The sequence below is a fragment of the Oncorhynchus keta genome, chromosome 23, assembly GCF_023373465.1.
Source record: "Oncorhynchus keta strain PuntledgeMale-10-30-2019 chromosome 23, Oket_V2, whole genome shotgun sequence".
In the NCBI taxonomy this organism is placed as follows: domain Eukaryota; kingdom Metazoa; phylum Chordata; class Actinopteri; order Salmoniformes; family Salmonidae; genus Oncorhynchus; species Oncorhynchus keta.
The window spans coordinates 28,329,516-28,346,841 of NC_068443.1; the positions used below are offsets into that span (position 1 = coordinate 28,329,516).

A 17,326-nucleotide genomic window follows, 5' to 3' on the forward strand; every position below is an offset into this window, starting at 1 on the left:
TGCTTGTGCGGTTAGCCATGGAAAACATCTCAGTGCATGACATTCCTGTCTGGGTATGAGAAAAGCCCCGATCATCCGGCTATGATGAAGAATTAGCGTGAGACAAACAGTTCTCAGTCACACAATATGCTTAACTTCAAACGTTATCCTTTTCAAATGGTTTTAAATCATTTTTTTTTCTGATTAGAAAGAACTGTTAAAGAACATTAGCCAGACTATTTTCCCTGGCCTGGAATGGATTTATATGCAAAATCACATATAGGAAACCTCATAGAAATCAGTAGGAAACATGCCCTGGTCCTTGGTTCTGTATGATAGCGATGACACTCATGGGTACCCTATTAGACGTCTCTCATAACTTGTATCTAACTATAACACCATTAGTGACAATTTATATGTCAACGCAGGTGACATTTAAATGGCTAAATGTCATTATTCTGGCATATTCTAATGAGACTATGTTGAACCTACACAGAGGTGTCTGGTATTGATGTTATCCGGGTATTGGGCCAGACTGAGGACTCTATCCAGGTGGACTGGCAGAACCCTGCAGCACCTCTGGACCACTTCAGACTGACCTATGCTAACCCTGACGGGCAGGAGGACGAGCAGAACGTACCAATGAGTGCAGAGGCCAGGACCACCCACACCATCGTAGGTATGTAATTTAAATTAGAGAACACCATCTGAAATAGATTTGAATAGAATAGTGTGAGGCCCGATGCAGGACATGAGAATCGGGTACAGGGAGTGAACCATTTAATACAGACGGACATTTAACGGAACGGGCACAGCGTCTGGACATAAACACGACACGACAAAATGCTACTTCAGGGAACAACACAGAGGAGCAGACATATACACAGGGGCAATCAACACAGTGAGGGAGTCCAGGTGAGCCCAATGAGCAGAGCTGCGCGTAGTGATGGTAACAGGTGCTTATGATGACGGGTAGCCTGGCACCCTTGAGCGCCAGGGAGGGGGAGCGGGAGCAGGCATGACAAATAGTCCATCATATTTTACAACCTTTGAATAGAATAGGACTTCATGTTTTACAACTGCTACCTGTGTAACTGTCTGTTCACCAATGGTCTCCACCTCTCCCCCATTTGAGCAGAACACGCATAACCCTTTGAGTATTCACAGATCTATGTACCCGTAACGGCTAATCATTCCATTGTGTTCAAATGTATTGTGGTAGATTAAGAACCTTGAACTACTATGAGGTTTTGCAAACCTGTATGCTTACTTGCCCTGTGTGTGTGTTATACAGGACTGCAACCTGGCACCGAGTACCTCATCACAGTGCAAGGCATCAAAGGGACCATCGAAGGGAAAGCCTCCTTCGCCACCGGGGTCACAGGTGACTGCTGCTGATACTAAACAACAGAGACTCTCTGGGGGTTTCAGAAAGTGAGGAGACAGTGTCTGCGTCCCAAATGGCCCCCTATTCCCTATATAGTGCACTACTTTTGACCAGTGAGCCCTGGTCAGAAGTAGTTCATAGGGAATAGGGTGCCACCTGGGACATGGGTACTGTATCCAACATCAGCGAGCGGTAACCACCCTCTGTGGCCCACTGGACCATAGTCCAACTCGAAACCACATGTGGGGGGGACGATCTCAATGGACATTGAAAGGACTATAACCAAATCAAAATGATGTAGAAATGATAATAGACCTTCATTTATAGTCTCTTTTCACTCTGTCCAGCTTGCTAATAGTCATCGTAATGGAAGCTAGACTGTCAGGGAGCATCAAAAATTCCAAAAGCGTTAGATAAAGGACTATTTTTGCACATTTTGACGGCAAGGCAATATAATCCATTTTAAGTGCGGCCCCCTGGACCTCGTTGAAGACCGAATGTGGCCTGCGGAGAAAATGAGTTTGACACTTCTGCTCTAAACCATTCCCAACTCTACTGTGAGAACAGAGGAGTAAAATAGGCACAGAATGTGTTAGAGTCCATAGCTTAATAAAGTACAGTACTGTACCCTGGTATTAGGTCTCACTACAACAGCCAATGATAGTAGAATATGAACGTGGTCAGGAAGACTAATAATTATGGGTAGTGATTATGGGTCATAAATCACAGTTTAATCATCTGGACAGATTCTAATGATCGTGGTAAGAGTGTCTGGACCAGGATCCGAGCCCTAAGGCCAGTGTAGTCCATGATTTACATAAGCCACCTGGTCCTTTAAAAATATGGGAATCACTTCTTTGGATCTCACAAGCATTCTCTTGAGTATTTTGCGTGAGGATGAATTCATAAAGGATGTTAACTTCTACAGCCGGTCCTGCCAACCCGATACCTGCCACTTATTTGACCGACTGAAATGACTGTCTACAATTGCAGCTTGGCCTGCTCCTTTTGTTGGCTGTTTATTTCTGGAGATGTATTACAGTAGTTCAAAAGCAGAGCTGTCCCTGTCTCATTACGGTGATGGTGCTTTTTGTTTTCTCGACCCTCAGGTGACATTTCATGGGTTTCATTTGGGAGTTAACCATTGTAGCGTTTCCGGGTTTGATGGTTGTCAGTTGTCTTTCCATTACCTCACACATCCGTCTTCACAGAGCTAATCTTCACACAAGACAAGGTGGCCTGTCTCAACTTCCACCACGGAAACCTTCACTTGAGGAGTCGCACGAAAGGCTTATAGTGATTTTGGAAGTTGGAACTCCAGAGTTCCCTTAGATAGGCGTGGAATTGTTTCAAGATGAGTGTGTGTGTCGGGAACTTTTAAAAGGTCACCTATTATTGCTACTTCCCAGTTTGTTCTCCTCAGAGCGATATAGTCACACACGCGATAGAAAAATAGGAAAATTCGAACATAATTACAATCACACAGAGGCAGTTTATTGTGACTGTCTGTGAGTATATGAGCCTCCTAATAACCGTACAGAGTATGAAACTGTATCCTGTGGGGCCACCCCTGACAGCTCACATTATGTAAGCCTCAATTAGAGGAGCTTTGTTCCTTCCTCTCAGCAAGTTATACATCACAGAACATTTTCTCACAAGTGGCCGGTCCACTTACAACAAGAGGGGGAAATGGCTTTTCAATTCCTCTCTCTTTCAGGAAAGATCTGCTATTTATTTACTGTGAAAATCAGCTAGAGTGCATTGTCTTCTTTTATTGAATGGCATTATAGTATTTTGTGAAACAAATCTCTCTCTTCTCCTGTCATAAATCATAAATCCTTATTTCATAGACAATGAAACGGTGGACTACGACGTTAGACCTTGTAACGTGTGCACTGTTCCTGCGTCAGTATTGTTGCCAGGGCTCAGTAAGGAGAGATAAATTGTAGCAACCTGAAAGCATTCGGGACAAGCCAAAATCAACAGAATTGCTACCTGTCACAGTAACCTGCCAGAGGATTGTAAAGGCTCATAAACACAACATAGTAGTCTACTGGTGCTACCGCATCAGATTCAATAAGGTTTACACAGGAGCGGCCATATAACTAGAAGCAGATGCATGGCTAGGTGAAAGTCAGGGAAAGTGTTTAGTCTTCATCATGGTCCCTGGACTCTAAGGCCATGTGGAGCTGTGCGGTACAGCTGGGCTGCAGTCAGTGATGTGGGCAGAGAAGTACTCTGGCATCTTTCAGAGTTAGTCTGAGGCACTGAAGTTACTAATCTCTCCTGCCACCTAATTGCAGTGTGGATGGACTCACGTACAGACTGACCCACATGGGACGAATTGCACCCTTCTGGCTCCTCGAGCACTAGACTTTCTGCTGTCATTGTCCGTTTAAATAAAGCTTGTGAATGGGAACAAACTACTAGCAGCTTTCTCCCCAGCCTGTAAGGATGGTAAGGAGGCCTACTGATGGATAAGCTGTTTTCCACATGGTAAACCGCAACCGGTGTTTTGTAGTCTCCCCACTCAGCTACCGTGGCAGCAGAAGCTTGAGCTATCCAAAGCCGTCATACATCACGACATGGCCTCGCCAAACGTGGTCTCTTCCCACGGAAACATAACACCTACCAACGTGCTGATCTGTTTAAGCGTGAGCAACCAAACATGGGAAAGGATCAGAAAGCTGTGGCACGTGTGGCTGTCTGCATTTTTAACTCCTACACGGTACATAGGCCGTTCTCTGATACTGATACTATGTGTAACTCATTTGCATTTTCTTGTGATTAACCCCTGCCAGCTTGTCAAGCAATGTACCCACATACAGTGGCAAAAAGACAGCAGCTAAACCTTATAAGTGCCTCCCGATGCCGGCACTCTCTCTTTGGACGCATCAATAATCAGTTTTCAGGATGCGGATAGCGTGGTGACATAGAGCTGACCTTGGAGGAGTCGCAGAGGGATAGCCTAAATGATGATTGCTTTTACATGTCTTCTCACTTCCTCTCTCTGTCTGGCTGCTGATGCCACTGATGCTTGCCTTCCCTGACCCCCGTAGAGCTGCAAGCTCCATTCACCTCACTCACCCTGCTCTGCTGGGTGCTCCTCTCTGGATCCTCCCTGTCAGTCTGCTCACATCCGCCATATATCTTCTCTGTCCCCTGAGACCTTAAGCCCCTTGACTTCCTCGTCATAGAGAGAGCGTGCCCCAGCAAGCATTGGCCCCATCTGGGTATTTGGTTAGCAAGGTGGGCACAGGCTAGCCCACACCAAGCCCACACCAGCCCAACACGGGCTAGCCCACAGTAATTCCATATCAGCCCAACAGAGACTATCCCAGCGTGGGCTAGCCCACACCAAGCCCACACCAGCCGACACAGGTTAGCCCACACCAAGCCCAACACAGTCTATCCCAAACCAGTCCCAGCTAGAGGCGGGGGCTCATTCGAATATTTGGTTCCAGTTAAAGTGTTCTGTTGTGTAATGCCCACATGTTTTAAAATCTTGTTTACAGCCAATGATGAAGTCTCAAAAAATACTTAAATAACATACAGTATGAGTTAATAGTTTCTCTTGTAAAAATCTATGTATTAGAGATGGGCATTTCGAGTCTTTTCGGTGAGCTGGCGCATGTGGCTCTTCGTTTATGATGTTAAAAAATAGCAAATCTCCAATGTAAAGCCCAAAAGGTGGTCTGCCTTTATGTCAGATCATGAAATGCAAGTTCAAAATATGTTTTTAGTTGGCCAAATTCTTAGATGGCCTGTAGTTATTATTGTTAATATTTTCCATGCACTGAAAAAATGTGCATGGACCAGCATGACGTGCTGTTTGTTGTTTCTGCAGTGAAGATTCACCTTCAGAGAATTATGTTGTAAATTAGCTGAAGGGAGGATGGCTCATAATAATGTCTGGAACAGAGCGAATGGAATGGCATCAAACACCTGGAAACCACGTGTTTGATGTATTTGATACCATTCCATAAATTCTGCTCCAGCCATTACCACGAGCCCGTCCTCCCCAATTAAGGTGCCACCAACCTCCTGTGGTAGTAGCAGTATGAAAAATCAGGGAGCCAAATGAAGACTTGTGCTGGGAAAAGATTGGCTTATTTCAGGCAAAGTAAGGACTGCCTTCAACAGATATGAACTGCCCACACACATGCCTTAGGGACCAACGTGAAGCTGATGAGCAAAGGCGCATTGGCAACCTATATATGGTCAATATTTTTACTCGCATTGGGCCAACATTGTGCCAATATAGATGTATATGCTGGGTCTGCGTTCCTCTTCCAGCCTGCTCCCAGGGTCTCTGTCTGCTCCTCACAGGAGTGAAGAGCCAAACAGAAAATCATTTGACCGACTTGGATAAAATGAATGCTTGAATGGTGTTTTATAAACCACATACCTGATTGTCCTTATAGAAAATAGTGATTCTTCATACAACGTCTTTTCTGCCTACATCCTCATATATGTCAACAGATCTTGACGATCCTACTAACCTCTTGACCGAAGAAGTGACAGAGGATACCGCTACCGTGGAATGGCAGAAGGTACAAGCAGAGATCGACGGCTACGTGATCAGCTACAGCTCTGCTGAGGGCTCCAGTGGGGAGATCCCTGTTGGGGCAGACAGCACCTCCTACAGGCTGACTGGGCTGAGGCCTGGAGTCATCTACACAGTCTACATCTGGGCTGTCAAGGGCTCCCGGGTCAGCAGGAAAAGCTCCACAGAAGCTGAGACAGGTAAACTGTTAACCAAATGCCTGACTTGTTTATGTTTCAGTTCTTGAAATAGTCTTAAGTGACGTCTGTCTTTATACTTTGGTCCTGATGGCTTGTCGATGAATGGGAGAGAACTTCTCATCCTATACTTTATGTAGGTCCTTTGTGCAAGAGGACATTTTTTAAATGTTGGGGTCTTGTGGATAGTTCTTAGGGCTGTATTTTCACTTTTAAAGGGATGCACATTACAAAATGACAACATGGTACAAAAAAAAAACAGCCAGCCAGACTTTCACCCTCAGCACTTTTATGAATATTTATCTTCTTTACATCTTTTCCAAGAGGGAAACTCTTGCTCAGACCTGTGCTGGGCAAGCTATTTAAAGTAATTAGGTCGACACTTCTTTTGAAATGAGTTTATCATAGCCTATAGCTGTGGAGCATGTTTGTGGAAATGTTTTAGAGACATTTAAGGAGAGCTTAAGGGAGCTAGAAATGGTTCCTTCCTCATTTAATTCTGCTCATTTGAAAGAAACACCAAACATATGCTTCCCTTGTGTGTCAATGTGATGGGATAAAGGGAGGAAGCAGTAACGGCTTGGTGGGGCTATTTCAATAACCCCTCTGTTCACCTAACTATTTGTTTAACTTTCACTTACTGGCAATCCAGTCAGCAAAATACTATCAAATACTTGAGATCGACGCCATACATAAAGGAAAGAGAGAGAGAGAGAGAGAGAGAGAGAGAGAGAGAGAGAGAGAGAGAGAGAGAGAGAGAGAGAGAGAGAGAGAGAGAGAGAGAGAGAGAGAGAGAGAGAGAGAGAGAGAGAGAGAGAGAGAGAGAGAGAGAGCCTTTTAACCGCTGTTTATGGCATTAAAACAGAAGGCTCAAGTACTATACCAGCTGACTCCCACCATCAGGAAATACAGGCTATAGATAAGCACTGTGTAGGGAATCTCCTCTTGGCTCTCTTAGTTAAAAAATATCACACCCAGTGGTACTATACTTTCCGTATCAGTGTATACATTTCCTCCCCCACAATCCCATTGATACCAAAAGTAAACAATATGCTACATTAGGTTGTAGGTGAGGTTTGGTCGTCTGGCCTTCAGGGACTGTTGGTGTGGGACATTGGAAGCCTATTGGAAGCCTACAGCTGCATTGTCATGGACGCCTGCTTCAGTGAGAAAATGAAACAGACATAGTACACTAACCTGTCCCATAAGTCAAACAAGGGGATTCAACATGGATACAAGCATCTGAGAGCGGTGAAATTCAAGCAGGGCTCCCCATGTTTCCCATGTTTGGTCTGCTGACTGGATGGGGGTAGGTTGGGGAAGGCTAGGATGACTGGATCAGTAAACGTAGATGAACTGTGACACAGGACTAATGGAAGGTGGTCCATAGAGCTTTCTGCTCTCAAACCAGTGTTAACAAGTGTTAACACACAGGGTGGTTGTAGGTACACTTTAAGGTAGGGTTAGTCATTGAGGTTACAGTGAACACTGATAATTCATTGAAAAATACCTTGAAAAATATATTTAAAAAAATACATTGTTAAAGATCTTCATGTGATAACACTGCACTGGTAGAATGACATAACATATGCTTTAACATAGTTCCTAACACATCTAGCTTTTAGTGCCTGCTACTTACATAGTATGTGCTGAAACTACTGAAATTAACTCACACGCATACCTCTCCAGAACTAGATGTTCCTACTAACCTGTTGACCAGAGAAGTGACAGAAGACACAGCGACAGTAACATGGGATAAAGTCCAGGCTGAAATTGACGGCTACCTGATCAGCTACAGCTCTGCTGAGGGCTCCAGTGGGGAGATCCCTGTTGGGGCAGACAGCACCTCCTACAGGCTGACTGGGCTGAGGCCTGGAGTCATCTACACAGTCTACATCTGGGCTGTCAAGGGCTCCCGGGTCAGCAGGAAGAGCTTCGTTGACGCTGAGACAGGTCAATAACTCGTCTCGTGATTCAAAGTGTTGAAAAACAGTGTAGATATGGATGTTACTTAGAATAGGAAGTGTTTGTGTTAGATAATTAATCTGGGACTATACAAAGTAGTGTTACCAGTAAAAGTGGCAAAGAGATAATCAATCAAACTTGTCTCACATATCCTTAGTCATTCCACAACTGACCATCACAGAAAATGATGTATTCTAATAATATGTATACTCAAAAATAGATTACACTTCAAAATTGAAGTTTGTCTGATGTTTTTAAATCTTAATGTCAAGATTAGTACACTGTCTGCACACCATTGACTGAGTACATCCAGCTATATTCCCCAACCTCCTTGAAACAAATTTGCATTGCAAAAGCTTGAAATGATATAGTGATAATCTTTCCCAGGTAATTTAGAATTTTGCCATATAGCTGCAGCTACAAAACGGATGGCCTGTAACGTGAATTTATCTCAACAGATGATCACTTTTGAGGCCTCAAAACATCCAACGAACATTGCTATTGGGTTGTAATTCCCCAATAATTCAATATTAGTTTGTTAATTATTCTATGCAAAATACTTGTGCTACTTTTTTAACAAATCCTGACATGAAAATGATCTCGCTCTTGGGAAACACAACTTTTATTCTCTCAGATGAAATAAAAATGTAATGCATGGTAGACTGTGTATAGTAATAATCCATTTACTAATGGTTCTCCAGATCTGGATGCTCCTACTAACCTCTTTACCAGAGAAGTGACAGAGGACACAGCTGATGTGTCGTGGGACAGACCTTTAGCGGACATTGATGGCTACCTGATCAGCTACAGCTCTGCTGAGGGCTCCAGTGGGGAGATCCCTGTTGGGGCAGACAGCACCTCCTACAGGCTGACTGGGCTGAGACCTGGAGTCATCTACACAGTCTACATCTGGGCTGTCAAGGGCTCCCGGGTCAGCAGGAAGAGCTCCACAGAAGCTGAGACAGGTTTTCTATCTGAATTTTCATGATAATCCCACACATTCATTGTCCAATGAGAGAGATAGTCATTTCTGAACAAGAGGTTATGGTGTTTTTGTTTTTCACCTTTATTTAACCAGATAGGCTAGTTCTCATGTAGGATAGTTCTCATAGGCTAGTTCTCATTTACAACTGCGACCTGGCCAAGATAAAGCAAAGCAGTGTGACATAAACAACAACACAGAGTTGTATAAACAAACATACAGTCAATAACACAATAGAAAAAGTCTATATACAGTGTATGCAAATGGGGTAAGATAAAATAAAATAATAACAATTTAGAAATTAAACACTGGGGTGATAGATGTGCAGAAGATTAATGTGCAAGTAGAAAAAAATAACAGTACGGGGATGAGGTAGTCTGATGGGCTATTTACAGATGGGCTATGTACAGGTGCAGTGATCTGTGAGCTGCTCTGACAGCTGGTGCTTAAAGTTAGTGAGGGAGATTTGAGTCTCCAGCTTCAGTGATTTTTGCAATTCGTTCCAGTCATTGGCAGCAGAGAACTGTAAGGAAAGGCGGCCAAAGGAGGAATTGGCTTTGGGGGTGATCAGTGAAATATACCTGCTGGAGCGCGTGCTACGGGTGGGTGCTGCTATGCTGACCAGTGAGCTGAGATAAGGCGGAGCTTTACCTAGCAAATATTTATAGATGACCTGGAGCCAGTGGGTTTGGCGACAAATGAAGAGAAGGCCAGCCAACGAGAGCATACAGGTCGCAGTGGTGGGTAGTATATGGGGCTTTGGTGACAAAACGGTCGGCACTGTGATAGACTGCATCCAATTTGCTGAGTAGAGTGTTGGAGGCTATTTTGTAAATTACATCGTCGAAGTTAAGGATCGACAGCATAGTCAGTTTTACGAGGGTATGTTTGGCAGCATGAGTGAAGGATGTTTTGGTGTGAAATAGGAAGCCGATTCTAGATTACATTTTGGATTGGAGATGCTTAATGTGAGTCTGGAAGGAGAGTTTACAGTCTAGCCAGACACCTAGGTATTTGTAGTTGTCCACATATTCTAAGTCAGAACCGTCCAGAGTAGTGATGCTGGAAGTGCAGGCAGGTGTGGGCAGCGATCGGTTGAAGAGCATGCAATTCGTTTTACTTGCCATTAAGAGCAGTTGGAGGCCACGGAAGGAGAGTTGTATGGCATTGAGGCTTGTCTGGAGGTTAGTTAACAGTGTCCAAAAGGGCCAGAAGTATACAGAATGGTGTCATCTGCGTAGAGGTGGATCAGAGACTCACTGATGTATACAGAGAAAAGAGTCGGCCCGAGAATTTAACCCTGTGGCACTCCCATAGAGACTGCCAGAGGTCCGGACAACAGACCCTCCGATTTGACACAATGAACTCGGACTGAGATGGAGTTGGTGAACCAGGCAAGGCAGTCATTTGAGAAACCAAGGCTTTTGAGCCTGCCAATAAGAATGTGGTGAGTCAAAAGCCTTGGCCAGGTCGATGAATACAGCTGCACAGTATTGTCTCTTATCGATGGCGGTTATGATATCGTTTGGGACCTTGAGCGTGGCTGAGGTGCACCCATGACCAGCTCGGAAACCAGAATGCATAGCGGAGAAGGTACGGTGAGATTCGAAATGGTCAATGATCTTTTTGTTAACTTGGCTTTCGAAGACCTTAGAAAGGCAGGGTAGGATAGATATAGGTCTGTAGCAGTTTGGGTCTAGAGTGTGTACCCCTTTGAAGAGGGGGATATCCGCTGCAGCTTTCCAATCTTTGGGGATCTCAGACCGTACGAAAGAGAGATTGAACAGGCTAGTAATAGGGGTTGCAATAATTTTGAGGGATAATTTTAGAAAGAGAGGGTCCAGATCGTCTATCCCGGCTGATTTGTAGGGGTCCAGATTTTGCAGCTCTTTCAGAACATCAGCTATCTGGATTTGGGTGAAGGAGAAATGGCTTGGGCGAGTTGCTGTAGGGGGTGCAGGGCTGTTGACCGAGGTAGGGTTAGCCAGGTGGAAAGCATGGCCTAGCATAGAAAAATGCTTATTGAAATTCTCAATTATCCTGGATTTATTGGTGGTGACAGTGTTTCCTATCCTCAGTGCAGTGGGCAGCTGGGAGGAGGTGGTCTTATTCTCCATGGACTTCACAGTGTCTCAGAACTTTTTAGAGTTTGTGCTACAGGATGCAAATCTCTGTTTGAAAAAGCTAGCCTTTGCTTTCCTAACTGCCTGTGTATATTCTATCCTAACTTCCCTGAAAAGTTGCATATCGCGGGGGCTATTCGATGCTAAGGGCAGTCAGGTCTGGGGTGATCCAATGGCCATATCTGTTCCTGGTTCTAAATTTTATGTCGCATGCTTATTTAAGATGGTGAGGAAAGCACTTTTAAAGAATAAACAGGCATCCTCTTCTGACGGAATGAGGTCAATATCCTTCCAGGATACCCGGGCCAGGTTAATTAGAAAGACCTGCTCACTGAAGTGTTTTAGGGAACGTTTGACAGTGATGAGGGATGGTCGTTTGACCGCAGACCCATTACGGACGCAGCCAATGAGGCAGTGATCGCTGAGATCCTGGTTGAAGACAGCAGAGGTGTATATGGAGGGCCGGTTGGTTAGGATTATATCTATCAGGGTGCCCGTGTTTACAGATTTGGGGTTCTACCTGGTAGGTTCATTAATTATTTGTGTGAGATTGAGGGCATCAAGCTTAGATTGGCCGGGGTGTTAAGCAGCACGAGCTCTGAAGATAGATGTGGAGCAATCAGTTCACATATGGTGTCCAGGCAACAGCTGGGGGCAGAAGGTGGTCTATAGCAAGCCGCAACGGTGAGAGACTTGTTTCTGTAAAGGTGGATTTTTAAAAGCTCAAATTGTTTGGGCACAGACCTGGATAGTAAGACAGAACTCTGCAGGCTATCTCTGCAGTAGATTCCAACTCCGCCCCCTATGGCAGTTCTATCTTGTTGGGAAATGTTATAGTTAGGGATGGACATTTCAGGGTTTTTGATGGCCCTCCTACGCCAGGATTCAGACAAGGCTAGGACATCCTGTGTGGAGGCATAATCATCTTTGAGGAGCTGTCAGGTTCCTTCGCTCTTAGTGGAATTCTGGTCAACCCAAACCAACAGTTCAAGGATCTGCTCAATATGAGATACAAACAGTGACATTTATTGGAGAATAGAGATGGAGGAATGTAAGGCATGATAAATAGTTCTTCATCAGCTGTCATATTCTTATTTTGCCATCCAATTACTGCATCTGGATATTTTCATTCATGCATTCTATTTGACTAAATGGCTTGTGTTTTGGGATGTTCTCTCCATAGAAATTGACGCACCAAAAAAACTGAAAGCATCGGATGTTAAACTGAATGTAGCTACCCTGACCTGGACTGCTCCCTTAGCCAGAATCGATGGCTACATCCTCACATTGAGAGCTGAGGATGGCAGTTTGAAGGTACTAATTCTCAGTAACACACACTCTAGTTGTGGGCATGGAAATATGCAATGTCATGATATATGTGTGTAGCTATAGAAACCTATTATATAAGCCAGTTGTGTTTTTTTCATAGCTTTCGGTATTGGAGATCACAATTTAATTTCATCCTATATGAAAGGGAAAGGAAAGGGAAAGGGGGATACCTAATCAGTTGAATGCCTTAACTGAAATGTGTCTTCCGCATTTAACCGACCCCCTCTGAATCAGAGAGGTGCGGGGAGCTGCCTTAATCGACAAAGTTACTGTTGGTGTGCATCGTGTACAAAATACAAGTATTCTCAGTGTTATACCCCTGACCTCTAGTGGCGAAACATTTGTAAAAACCAACGTCAGTGGTCTTTAGTTCTGTGTCAGTGACTCTTCCTTGTCTCAGTGAATGATTGCAATTCCACTGTGTTCTGAATAGGCTGTGGAGAAGAAGCTGAGGGCAGGAGAGAGCAGCTTTGCCATGTCGGACCTGGAGAAAGGAAATAACTACATTGTTACCCTCCTTGCTTACAGAGGACCAAAGAGGAGCAGAGTGATAGAGATCACATTCAAAACAGGTACACTGTGCCCTCTATGATCATCATCCACACACCAGACTAGTCTGACTCAGTGTGGGGAGACGTTAGCATTTCACTACACTCTTGTACTATAATTTCAATTTGATTAGTAATGTTTCATTTCTTTCTCATCTTACAATTAATTGGTCACTTGTGAAATATAACTGAAAGCCAACTTTCAGGGCAATTAGCTTTGCTGCTATATCAGAGTAAATTACTTGACACATCGTTACATATTTCCCCCCCCCCCCTGAATCCCATAACGTTATAGTTTACTGGCATCATTGCACTTGTATCCTTCACAGTGGGTTTGTTGTACCCATTCCCCATGGACTGTACTCAGATTAAGAAGAATGGTAACGTGGCAAGTGGAATCTACACCATTTACGTCAACAGTGATCGCACCAAGCCCATGGAGGTGTACTGTGACATGGACACTGATGGCGGTGGATGGGTGGTACGCTCAAGCTAAAGTACATTTTGATTGATGGTATTGATGACTGAATGAAAAAAAAAACTGTCTGGATAGATGGACCATCGATTTAAATGTGTGCGTGAGCAGAGACTGAGACCTACAGTACATCACTCCCCAGGTGTTCCAGAGACGCAACAATGGACAGATGGACTTCATGAAGCGCTGGAGACAGTACATGGCTGGTTTTGGGAACATGACTGATGAATTTTGGCTTGGTTAGTACTGTATAAACATCCTTTTCATCTCCTGTATCTCAATAGGACTGTTATGTCCCTAGGAGTTCCTCTCATGGAATTGATATTGACGATAATGATGATGTAAATGTAATAAGTCCTCAAAGTTCTCTTACTCTAACCCACAGGTCTGGACAATATCTATGAGCTGACCAATACTCCCACGCAGTACGAGCTGCGAGTGGACCTTGGTGTGGGTTCGGAGAAGGCCTATGCTGTCTATGACAACTTCAAAATAGCCCCGGCTAAGCAGAAGTTCAAGCTGACCATCGGTGAATACAGTGGAACAGCAGGTGGACCATCTCTTTGTATCTTTCTAACAATTAGTTGAGGAATACAAGCATAAATATTCCACACATTAAACAAACTCAGGGCTCCAACCCACACGCATAACCAATTACCACACAGCTGTGACTGTAATGAACAGAATTTTCACAATGGATGCTGTGAATCTGGTATATGATTGTTTTCCAGGCGATGCCATGAGCTACCATCAAGGTCGCCCCTTCTCCACGGTTGACAATGACAATGACATTGCTCTTGGTAACTGTGCCCTGACACATCGTGGTGCATGGTGGTACAAAAACTGTCACCTTGCCAACCTCAACGGCAAATTCGGAGACAACAGACACAGCATGGTAAGACTTGTGCGGCATAGTTTTTTGGGGGTGTAGTGCAAGATCGTACAAGCAGATGGCGCTGATAGCATAATACAGAATCCATGGTAGTTGCACGTGAGTGTCTGGTAGGGGTTTTCTATTCTTAGTGTGAAATGGCTGTCCTAGATTTATCAGCTTCCATAAAGATACACTTTTCTCAAAAAGCCTTATAAATAGCAGGTGTTTATAGCTAACTTTCATTCTCAGGGAGCCTAACAAGAACCTAACAAGAACTGTTTTGTGAGGAAATTAAAGGGAATTGTTTTGTCATATCAAGTTATACCATCCCTCTCTTAATGAGATGCATAATATGTTTGTGTCAGTATTGATGAAGACATCACCGACACAGATAGAACTTGATAGAAGTTTCAATCTGGATCATTCTATATTTTACCTTATTTTGATAGATATGAGACAGTATGAAATCCTCTTCAGTGTGTAGCAGTTACTAGTATCATGAAACATCTGGCTGACTGTGGCTAATGTGTTGTCCTGTCTCTCTTTCTAACCTCTACCAGGGTGTGAACTGGGAGCCATGGAAGGGTCACCTGATGTCTCTTGATTTCACTGAGATGAAGATTCGGCCTGTGGGCACTGCCAGGAAGAGGAGGTCGCTTAGAAGCAGTACAGCTCCCAGGAAATAGTCCCTCTGATGAACTAAAGCAGTCAATGGGAACCTCATTACAAACCAGGCAAAGTAGCTAGAACCTCAAACCAGGAACATCAATCTATCTCAAGATTATTGTAACTTACTTTATGTTAACATATCATATGGCTGCAGCCATAAACGTCTTTATTTTTCATAGGATATTTTGTATTATATTGGTTTATTTCATATATATTATGAACAAGTGAACTGCAACTTTCACTGTATAGTGTTATCACATGGGCAAAGTAAAAGGATTTCGTATCTTGGCTCTGTCCTAAAGCGGCATTCCTCGCAGACGTAGATTCTTAGCAAATGACCTCTGTCCTATTGTACTGTATATGATTACATGTTATAGGCTGGCTCCATGGCATAAAACAGTCACCACATTCATAACACTGTCTGCTCCTATTATGCATAATCAGTTAGATTACCCAATGATACCGTGTTTTTAGAATAGTTATACTGCTCTTGTTCACATTCATAACATAGCATAGACCCTGACTCTCTGTTCTAAGTTCTGGTCTCTGGCCTACCCAGCCTACAGAGTTAGCTACATTTCACATTTCAGATGTTTTGCATAAGAAATAGAATGTATGACATGCTCCTTTGTAAGATTGTATTTTCAAGTGTGTATTGTAATTGTGTCGTTCCACGAAGAGTGCCTTTTGGGTCCCTTTGATATTTTAAGTAGAAATTAAAAGCCTGCTATATTAAATGAAGTACCCTTTAATATAGACCACATGGATAATTCAATCAATCGGATTCCTAAAATGAATATAGGCTTGCTAAAATGCCAAAATTCAGCATTTTGACATGTCCCTCCATCAACCCTGTATCACTTCTAGGAAGATTTTAACCGACTTAATCCCAAAATGTCTCCAAGTTTTACCATCATTGTAAAGCCCTACTTAAAGTGTTGCTATGACAGTCATTTCTGAAGGCTATTATGTATTTCATGTGATTAGTGATTAATTTACATCTGTTCCTCGTTTTAAGGTCAACACTTATGTGAACTGAACATGGTGAAACTATTCCTTTTAAAATATTTTTTTTGCGGAAGAAACATTGAATATCTAATAGTCAAATCATAGAGTAAAAGCTTTTTAGGCCATTTTCGGGTGTTTTGTGGTTTCAAGCATAACATGTCAACCTTTTTACCCATAGATCGACAGGCTATAGATGTTTCAAGTTCATTTTTTGGTGAAGCTTGCATCCAATCGCCACTGCCTGTTGCACACAACATACTGTACTTCCATTCCTCCTGTCACAGGGGAATTTATGACTTCAGAAGATATTGTCAGCCCTGTTACTTTATTTCACACTTAATAGACATTTACTATAGTCATTTGAGATGGGGAAACATGATTTTCATGAAGTTGAATGTTAAAAAAACAAAATGTTAAAGTTAGGTGAAATCAAACTTTTTTTCTTTCTTCCTATCTTTTTTTTTTCTTATACATTTCTCAAAAGGTAGCAAATTGGTGGAACGACCCAGTTGCTGTGTTATATTGAAGTCCTTTTTAGCACTATGTAACGGCTCTCGTCGAAAGGAGTGGACCAAAGCGCAGCGTGGAAAGTGTTCATGATTTTATTATCCAAAAAACACTCAAACAAAATAACAAAAACGAAAGCGCCCAGTTCTGTCAGGTAACAGACACTAAAGAGAAAACAAGACCCCACAAAATCCAAAAGGAAAATGACAACTTATATATGATCCCCAATCAGAGACAACGATAAACAGCTGCCTCTGATTGGGAATCACACTCAGCAAAAACCAAAGAAATAGAAAACATAAGACTTTCCCACCCGAGTCACACTCTGACCTAACCAATCATAGAAAATAATAAGGATCTCTAAGGTCAGGGCGTGACACACTAGCATCTATGCCTGCAGTGACAGAGAGTGCTATTTGAATGGGACATGACGTCACACAGTGTTTATCAAAAAGATGCAGTGCAGTTGATGTTAATCAACTAATTCAATTCATACTTGAAGAGGAACGAAGTAGAACACGTTTGATTTTCACCATCTCTTTCCCAGAAACAGGGTTAGACAGAAAAAGGAAAAGGTTAGATATACCAGAAAAACAGAATAGCAGATTTGCAGTTTCCTTTTGTTGAATGACTATGGTTTTCTCTTTGAAAGACACAGTCTAGAAGAACCTACACTTGAGTTGTGTATCATACCACAAGTTGAAGTTTCTCAACTTCCCCTGGTTTCTCAGCTGTCG

General features: G+C 43.1%; 1 protein-coding gene across 2 annotated transcripts in view; it reads left to right on the forward strand.

Moving 5' to 3' along the window:
* LOC118402113 (tenascin-N-like) overlaps nt 1-16,207 on the forward strand; it is a 28,420-nt gene extending 12,213 nt beyond the window's left edge. The window contains exons 5-16 of one of the 2 annotated variants that reach the window (XM_035800024.2): nt 476-658; nt 1,274-1,363; nt 5,849-6,112; nt 7,799-8,062; nt 8,776-9,039; nt 12,363-12,493; nt 12,942-13,080; nt 13,386-13,537; nt 13,674-13,770; nt 13,917-14,081; nt 14,263-14,426; nt 14,966-16,207. In XM_035800024.2, the coding sequence (XP_035655917.1) occupies nt 476-658; nt 1,274-1,363; nt 5,849-6,112; nt 7,799-8,062; nt 8,776-9,039; nt 12,363-12,493; nt 12,942-13,080; nt 13,386-13,537; nt 13,674-13,770; nt 13,917-14,081; nt 14,263-14,426; nt 14,966-15,091 (2,039 nt within the window). In that variant the 3' untranslated portion in view covers nt 15,092-16,207. The remainder of the gene's footprint in view (nt 1-475; nt 659-1,273; nt 1,364-5,848; nt 6,113-7,798; nt 8,063-8,775; nt 9,040-12,362; nt 12,494-12,941; nt 13,081-13,385; nt 13,538-13,673; nt 13,771-13,916; nt 14,082-14,262; nt 14,427-14,965) is intronic. The other variant, XM_052476977.1, reaches the window with a different exon arrangement.
* The last annotated feature ends 1,119 nt before the right edge of the window (nt 16,208-17,326 follow it).